Source organism: Marmota marmota, unplaced genomic scaffold, assembly GCF_001458135.2.
Source record: "Marmota marmota marmota unplaced genomic scaffold, marMar, whole genome shotgun sequence".
NCBI lineage: Eukaryota > Metazoa > Chordata > Mammalia > Rodentia > Sciuridae > Marmota > Marmota marmota.
The window spans coordinates 12,732,099-12,741,622 of NW_026000093.1; the positions used below are offsets into that span (position 1 = coordinate 12,732,099).

At 36.5% G+C, this 9,524-nt stretch overlaps 1 protein-coding gene across 5 annotated transcripts in view; it reads left to right on the forward strand.

Annotated features, from left to right (window-relative positions):
* The window catches only part of Arfgef1 (ADP ribosylation factor guanine nucleotide exchange factor 1), a 102,972-nt gene continuing 93,448 nt past the window's right edge, over positions 1-9,524 (forward strand). For 4 of the 5 annotated variants that reach the window (XM_048782951.1, XM_048782953.1, XM_048782952.1 and 1 more), the window contains exon 1: positions 7-192. In XM_048782951.1, the coding sequence (XP_048638908.1) occupies positions 69-192 (124 nt within the window). In that variant the 5' untranslated portion in view covers positions 7-68. Of the gene's footprint in view, positions 193-9,524 lie in introns of all 5 variants that reach the window. The other variant, XM_015485819.2, reaches the window with a different exon arrangement.

Here is a 9,524-nt window from a genome sequence, read left to right on the forward strand (position 1 = left end):
TCCCCCACCTCCCCTCCAGCCGCTGGGAGCCGCGGGTCGGAAGAACCGCCGCCTCCTTCTCTGCGTCCATGTATGAAGGGAAGAAGACGAAGAACATGTTCCTGACCCGGGCCCTGGAGAAGATTTTGGCTGACAAGGAAGTGAAGAAGGCACATCACTCCCAGCTACGCAAAGCTTGCGAGGTGGCGTTAGGTGAGCGGGAAGGAGGCCGGGGGGGGGGGGGGTGCTGGGGGGGCCGGGAGAGGGGGAGGGAGGGGGGCGACCCGGCGGAAGGTGGGGTCGCCGGGAGCTTGTCCTAGACCGGCGCGGCTGACCTCAGGAAGCGTTCGCGGAGCTCTCCGCTGTCTGGCTGGAGTTGACACTAACTCGGCTGGATGTGGGGCACTGGAGGGGTGGAGGAGGAAGGGCATCCAACTGGGTTTGGGGAACGCGGCACGGTTGAGGATCAAGGGGTACCTGTGTTTGAGGGTTCGACTGGAGAGAGAGGATTTTGTTGATGGACCGTGCGGTGCGGACAGGCTACCACCCTTTGTGATGAAGCAGAAGATGAGCTGTTGTTTATTAGCTTGGAAATTGAGGTGGGGCCGATATGTCAAGATTGGGCGTGGGAAGGGTTCCGTATCGTAATTACAATAACTTTATCGTTTGGCGTGGTACTTCGGGAAGATAGACTGAAGTTGTTCCCTTGTTGACAGTCTGGAGAACGGGTTTGCAGGAGGTGCAGCCCGTTCTGACATCTCTCCGCCTCCGCCACAGGAAAAACATAAAGTAATGTTGTAGCTGACTGGGCTGACCTGGAAGAACAAGACCAGAGGTTAAGGGGTGGGGGCGGCGGTGTCAAAATGGGGAAGAAAGAAATCTTTAGGTAAAGTAGCTTTAGCTAACACAGGAAGGATAGGTTTGAAATGGGGAAAAATGAAAAAGACAATGACACCCACCAGCCACATGTCTGGACAGTGGCAGCTGCTCTTAAGCTTCAATTGTGATTTATAGTTCAGATGGAAGAGATCTAGTGTAATGAAGCCTGCAGCAGGGAAAAATCCAAACAATACCTACAGCCGGGGTAGGCATGTAAGGAGTTGTTATGGGGGAACACTAATAGATCGCAACTGTCCAAGGTGATATCCTTATGAAAGACCGGGACATTTAACACAAAGATAAATTCCTAATGCTTACACTTTATTTTATAGTGCTAGAAATAGCCTAGGTCAAATTGGCAAGCAATGAAGCTTGCTAAATGGGCTTTGGGAAGAAAACGTTCATGAATTGGGGGAAAACCCTGTAATAGCTTACGTATGCTGAAGTAAGGGGTCAAGGCAGCTTAAAACCAACTTTACCTTTTAATTATTAAAGTAAACATAATAGCTTGCTATAGTATTCTATGCAGTTTTTTTCTTTTCTGAATCCTTAAAATTGATGATATGAAAAATGATCGAAAAATTTCAGCCTAAAATTTTTGTTTGTATATGGTGAGCTTAGGTTTAGCTTTTTGTTTCTCTAGTTGATAGAAGTTCCCATTTTGTGATAGCCAACAAAACACTATTCCAGGTGGATAAGAAGACAGTTGTATAGTGGCAAAAGATGAAAATGTATCTGGGCCCTGAAAGGAATAATTATTAAATTGGGGTAGCCTGAGGGAGGGAGTGATTTTAAGATTTCTAAAAGAATCATATGTAGGCTTGTGAATAACTTGGCAGTGTAAAGAACGTAAGAGATTCAAATTAAAGTTTTAGTTTTTGAGAACTCAGATTTTCCATGTTAGAATATATTTTTAATGTGTTAAATTATAAATATCTAAAGAAATGGAGCACGTTGTATATCTATATATATATTTTCCCCTCTCCAAAATGCTAATATAAGTAAGCATGTTTTAATGGAGAACTCATGAGCCTGAGGATCTGGGATCCTGGGTTTTGATCCCAATTCTGTTACACTGAAGTATTATTGGGCAAGTCCCTGGGCCTTTAGTTCCTTCTCTGTAAAAATAGAGTGTTGAACTTAACGATTATATGGTCAAATTGTTATGTTCCATGAATACGAATGATTATATGGTCACATCCCCTCTTATGTTCCATGAATGCGATTGTACTTTTTTTAACTTGTGTGTTTAGTGTTCATGCCACTCCAGATTGGAGTTTATAGCTGTGTAAATGGGTCCTTGCCTTTTTTTTTTTTTTTTTTTTTTTGTGGTGCTGGGGATTGAACTTGGGGCCTTGTGCATGCAAGGCAAGCACTCTACCAACTAAGCCATATCCCCACCTCAGGTCCTTGCCATTTCTAAAGGTAGAAATTACTTGGTGCTATGTGTGCCAGCCATACCAGGGTTGTTTCAGATTTTGCCAGTTTACTTTTTTATTTCTGCAAATAGTTAGCAGACATTTATTTTGAGGAATATGATTACCCAGGCAGGTGCTAGGCACCAAAGAACTATCTTTACTTGAGATATATCAGTTGTTTTCCCCATATTTCAGAAAAGTTATATTTAGCACTCTACAAAGTAAACCTCAATGTTTAATTTCATGATAGCTAATTCCTGATAAAACTTTGTTACTTTCAATCATCTATCCATATTATCACTCAAGTATAAGTTGATAGGGATAACCTGATTTGTCTTTGCAGAAAGAATAATATCTTGCAGTAAGATGGTATCCCAGATATGTGCTGATCCTAGAAACTACCATAGACCTCCCTTCTCTCCCTTCTCTTTACCTAGTTCAGACCTACTTTGGTCTCTTGATAATCTAGTGGCTCTCAGACAGTTTGGGAAAGCTATCTGGAATGACCTGATTTGGCCATCTACAGTCTAGAGTGGGTAGAGGTTGGTGGTAGAGATACAGAGGTCATTTTGTGTGTTATTATAACCCCTCTATTGAACAGCCAACAATAAAAAATTAAAAAATAAAAAAAAAATAAAATAAAATGCAATAAATTGGGCATTATCTTTAAAAAAAAAAAATAACCCCTCTAAGTGTGCCTGCGTGTATTCATTTTCCTCTCAAATACTTATCGAACACTTACCATGAAGTTAAAGGGAAATGGTCAATAAACAAGCAATAAGTCAGACTTATCTATTTTTTAATTTTTGTTTGAAAATCATCTTATTGGTGTATGAGTAGATTAGAGAGCACTGAGTATTCAAAATTAATTCAACCGTCTTTTAACAGTGACTAATTAAAAATAAGATTTTTTTTGTAAATAATATTCATGAAATTATAGCTTCTATGTATTCTTAAGAACATGATTTTTTTTTTTTTTTTTTTTTTTTTTGGCTAAGAACTATGACTTCTAGAAAACATCATTTAGGTTAGGGGAGGTTTTTCTTAATCAGCACAACATTCTCAAAGACACTCCACAAAGGAACTTTTATTTTCATACAAACAAAAAGAAAAATAAAGGGTTCATAGGGTTATTTAAAACCTTCTTTAGATTTTTCTTACCTGTCAGATTTGATTTTGAAAAATGGTGAAAACAACAACAAAACTCTCTGCCTTCATTGTTATAGTTGATGTGAATGAAGCCCACAGGCCCCTGAACAGCTCCAGGTTGCCCTCTTTTGGTACCTGCCTTACCACAGCTCTCTGCAATGAAGGTTTAGCTCTACTGAGTGAGGGCGTCTAGGCTGCCCTAGCTTAGTCTGATCCACTCCTGCTCTTGAGAATCTTGAATTAAAAATAGTCAGGCCATCTGCTGGCAGATGAGACAACAGTTGATCTATTTTTAGTTGCAAAGAATTTAGGATTGTTTTGGGATTGGGCTTGAAGGTAGCATTGTTTATTTCTTGAGGAGGGTGCAGGTGGAACATACTCCAAAAGTTTGATGTTAGCGCTGTGACTAGTTCAGCTTCTACCTTTTGATTTCAAATATCCATGAAGATACTCTGTAAATGTTAGAACTATTCTTGGTTGGGAATTGGCACTGATACAGAATAGGAGTGAAAGGGGTAATCGAAAGAAGACTTTAAAGAGAAGGGAGACATGTAGGGGCAGTGATTAGGGGATTTTCCTGTAGGGATATGAAAGGATGATGGAGAAAGAAGTATTAGTCGTTTTTTTTTGTTTGTTTGTTTGTTTTTTTAATCAGAGATGGTGTGAATTTGTTGTTCATCATATTGTTCAGTGATCATACTGATTTAATTGTCTTATAGCATGACTGTATTACATATAGTTACAATTTCCCCCAGAAATGTAACTATGATACTGAGACTGAAAACTTCATAGAATGTGCTTCCCTTCTGCCTTACTAATTCTACTCTTATTTTGGCTGCTGGTATTATAAAAAAGGGATAAATGAGGGGAAATTAGCAGAATGCTTTTGGCCCTGGTTTTATGCTGCTTTTGGTAACTTTGTTTATTGTCAATCTTTGCCATTTATGTGAAAAAATTATTTATCCTGAAACAATATCCTGCAGACACTGAATTCTTTAATTATAATTTAAATCATTTAGCAAGTTGCCTTTTAACCTTTCTTGTTCTAGGGAAGTAAAAGTTGTTTTCAGTAAGTTAGGCTGCCTGAATTTTTGAGATGGCTGAAAGAGATGAGTATAATGAATGAAAGAAAAATTCTGTTTTCTTTCACATCTCAGATTGGTTTTAAGTGTTCTTGCTCTGGGATAGATAGCAATGAATAAAATAAACATCATAGAGTCCCGGTTTTTAGAGAATCTCTTTGAAAAATTTAAGTTTAGGTTGAAAAATGTGAGTTTGGTTTACAGTATATAATCTGTTTCCGTTTTGTAAGTTTAAAATGTGCATAAATAGCATTTAGATTCTGAAAAGTTGTTCCAAGAAGAAACTTGTTCAATTTTGTTTAGTTTTTCCTAAATTTACTTTACCCTTTTTCAGTCTGTTAATGAGTTAAATGCCTTTAGGACACATTATTCCTGGGAAATTGCTTTGGGGCAAAGATGAGGTGGATATAATAGTAATATAATATAGTAATCTTAACTAATCATTCTTTCCTTGAGACTAGTCATATGTTTTGGGAAAGCAGTTGTCCTGCTGAAATTATGAGGAGGAGAAGAAAAAGTAAGAAGCAATTGGAATGATCATGATTGGAGGACTAATTTGCCAACTAACTCTTTTTTCTTACTCTATCTTGTGGCAGGTAACTAACTGTAAGGTTTTACAGAGAAAATTGAATGGCAAATAATTTGGGGAAATATTTGTCATAGTATTCCTCACATAATAGAGGAGGGATAATAGAAAATGAAAAGTAGATGAATAAATTATTGCCATTTCGAACTAGGCATATTTTTGCTGGGCATGGTGACACACACAGTTCCACACATAGTCTTATCTATTCTGGATCTGAGAGGGAGAATTGCTTGAGCCCTGGAGTTCTAGACCAGCTTGGGTAACATATTGAGGACCCAATCTCAAAAATCAAATGAAAGAACTAGGTATTTTCTTCACTCAGATATTTGTGGAATTCCTCATTTATTTCAGGTACTGCCCCAGTACTGCTTATATAGCAGGGGACATGCTTTTAAGAAATTTAACATTCTTGTAAGGTGAGGATGATAAAAAACACAAACTGATATATATTATGTTATCAGATTATTAGCTGAGGAAATAGTATAGAAGGGTAAAGGGAGGGCAGCAGGGCTACTTTAGATAGGGTTGTCAGGAAAGGCCTCTTTGTGAAGTGGCATTTGAGCAGATAGGTGACAGAGTGAGGATTCAGCCTTACAGAAACCTGGATGAAGCAGAAACAGGGAACAGGCAGATGGGTTTGTGGTTTTTAGGATACAAGGAGGCTTGTGTGGCTGGGGGAGAGGAAAGCTAATTTGGAATTTTATTCTAACTGTAGGAATCCACTGGAGAGTTTTGAATAGGGAAGTAATAGAACATTTACATTGTAAGTGCCCACCTGGCCAGAGACTATGGAGACCTAGACAAAGCTGGTGGTAGAGGAAGGGTGAGCATTGTTTGTATTTGAAGTATATTCTGAAAGGATCTACACAGTTTGCTGATAGGTTGATTGGATGACCAAGGGGATGACATCCAGTTTGTAGCTGGAGCTCCAGGGTGGTTGGAGATAGCAGCACCTGATAGGAAATACTAGAAGAGAGAACATTTATGGGAAATAGGTGTTTGTATAGTAAAACGTTTTCATCCTACTCTTTACATGTATTGGAATTTTTTAAATGATAGAATTTCTTGATGGATATTGACTATTGAGAAATAGACCCCAAAAGGTAGGATATTTTCTGCTAAGAATGATACAAAACAATTTCAAAATTAGTTTTCAAGTTTTTTTCCAGTGAGTTTTGTTTTTTGTTTTTCTAAAGAGAATGAGCTTCTCACTTGTCTGGTTCCTTTCTGGAATTGGATCTTTGTAGAATAAATTAGTTAAGGATCTCAATCTGAAACCATCTTGGATTGACAGTGGGCACTATATCCAATGACTATTATAAGGAGGAGAGAGGACATAGGGGCATACAAAGAAAGAAGCCCATGCAAAAATGGAGGCAGAGGTTGGAGTTAGGCCTGTGCATACTGGGAGAATGCTCTATCATAGCCACTGTTGACTCTTAAAAAAAAAAAACAATTTAATTAAGGCATAATTTACATACCATAAAATTTACCAATTTAAGGTGATGATTTTTAGCATATTAGAACATTTCTACTATCCCAGTAAGATCCATAGTACCCATTTGCAGGTAATCCTTGTTGCCACCCCAAACTCCAGACATCTACTAGTCTACTTTCTGTCTTTAGTTAGGCTTTTTTTCTGGGCATTTCGTCTAAACATAGTTTATATAGGTGATGTTTTGTGTCTGACTGCTTATATTTATTATGTTTTTGAGGTTCATTCATTTTGGTACATGTATCAATACTTCATTTCTTTGTGTTAGTGAATAGTATTTCTTTGTTTGGATATACAAGTTGAGTGTCCCTCATCCAAAATTGTTTGGCCTAAAAGTGTTTCAGATTTCAGTTTTTTAGATTTTGGAATACTTGTATAGATTGACTGGTTGAGCATCTCTAATCTAAAAATCCAATTATGAAATGCTCCAAAATCGGGAACTTTCGAGTGCTGACATGACATCCAGAAAGTTTCAGATTTTGGAGTATTTTAGATTAACGATGCTCAAACTATACCTTATTTTGCTTATCCATTCACCAGTTAGTGTACATTTAGTTGAATGAATAATGCTGCTGAGATTATTTGTGTGGACATTAATTTTTATTTCTCTTGGGTAGATAACCTGGGATTAGACTTGCTGGGCTCTATGATAAGCCTGTGTATGACGAGTTATCTCATTGACACATTAACTTTTTGAAATATTTTTTCCAGACTTTATTCTACAGACACACACTAGTCTGGGTACAGGTGTACCCTGCACCAAATATATTCTTCAAAAATTTGAGCTATTTAATTTCTAAGGCAATCATAGGAGAAAGGAACGGTTAACATTTATTGAGTGTTTACTCTGTGTATGCCAGGTTTTGTGTCAAATATTTTATTGGCTTTATCTTCATTTTTTCTCAAAATGGACCCTGTATGCTTAAATACTATTATTATTTGCATATTTCAAATGAAGAAACTGAGTTTGGAATTTATGTTTGGGGGAGTTGGAATATGTCCCTTTACAGAATCTACATAGAGCTTTCTTGGGACTTGTGCAGTGCCTGCTTTTTGGCTTACTGTGGCAGTCCTAACCTGCACCCTTAACTGCCATACTATATAAGTAACAGGTTATAAAAGGGAAATTAAGAGCTGCTGTGAAAAAGAAAAGGACTGACAAGAAGAAAAAGGATAAAACACAAACAGATAATAAAAATACAGGAAAATATTGCTCTGTACATGGGTAAATCTCAAGGGTACTTATGTTCTTATGTGTTCGACATAATGGCATCCCTGAATCTTTATCATGTAAATATGATTATAGTTCTGTGTACTGTGTAAAAGTTAAGCAAATTCATGTGCATTCCCAACTATATCTTTAAAAAAATTTTTTGAGCAAAAATATAAAAGTTTTGGTAATTTAAGCCTTTTGGATATTTTGACCATTCTATAAATGCCCCAGAATTCTGGATGGGTTAGTTTTTATTGTACTTGTATCCTTTACCGTTTTAAAATACTTGTTTTTTATTTTAATGTTTTATAGCATTTCAAATAATTTTGAGAATTGAAATAAAAATAATCTTATTAAAATGTCCTCTTATATAAAATTACAAATATGAATTTGTTACCTAAAAAATAGCTTATGTCTCAGTGGCTTCTGTCAGTACATAAATGTAATTATTGTATAATTGTCATGATATTCAGTTTTCTTTCATAAGTATTTCATGTGTATTTTCTGTATATCTGTGTTGTCTTCCTACTAAGCATTTTAATACTGTCGTTTATTTAAATGATTTTTAGTATGAATGGCATTTACATTTAAATTCTACACAGATTCTTTTTGTTAATTCCTGCAAAATTGTGTGAGTTTTTATTGTGTATACAGAACTATTTAAAATACTTTTTAAGCTTGAGATCATCATGTTAGAGTATGGCCACTTATAATTCGCTCCTAATAGTAAGGTTGCCATAAACATACTATACCTGTGCTAGTAAGTACATGTCTACAACAGAGTATTAGGAAAACAAGATGTGAGGGGGCTGGGGTTGTGGCTCAGGGTAGACTGCTCGCCTAGCACGTGTGAAGCCCGGGATTTGATCCTCAGCATCACATAAAAATAAACAAATAAAATAAAGCTATTGTGTCCATGTACAACCAAAAAATAAATATTAAAAAAAGATGGTACTTGCTCTACTCAGTTTTATGGTTTTGATCTATTTTTCATCTTTCCTTTGCAATTTTTCTTTTTTAAAAATAAAATAGACAAGAACTCTGTAACAGTAATTTTACTTTTGCTTTCTATAAATTTTATTCATTTTGTTCATATTTTTTTCTTAAGATTTCTTAGGGTATGTCTTAGTCTGTTCTGGCTGCTATAACAAAATACCGTAAATGGAGTGATTTAGAAACAACAAATATTCGTTTTTCACAATTCTGGGGGCTGGGAAGTCAAAGATCCCTGACTGGGTATAGGTCCATTCCTTATAGACAGCACCTTCTAGTTGTGTTCTTAACTGGTGAAAGAAGCAATGGGTTCTCTCAGGTTCCTTTTATAAAAGACCCCATTCATGAGATCTCTACCCTCATGACCTAGCCACATCCCAAAGGCCCTGCCTCTTAATACCATCACATTGGGGATTAGGTTTCGAAATATGAATTTGGGGAGGACCCAAACATTCATACCAAAGCAGGTTATGAGTTATGTATTTAACAAGTTCATTTTTTCCCCCTCTGAATTGGTAGATTATTTAACTGTAGGATTTTTACTTGAGTAATTTAAAAATAACGTTTACTTACTTAAAGAGTTATTTTCAATTTACATTAGCATAGTACCTAACACAGTATCTAGTAAAATTGATCAGTCTTCACTGTCTCTTATTTATTATTTTATAATATTGCTTGCTGTTTTTTTCCAGGTAATTTTAGGATTTTTCTTTTCTTTTTTTTTTTTTTT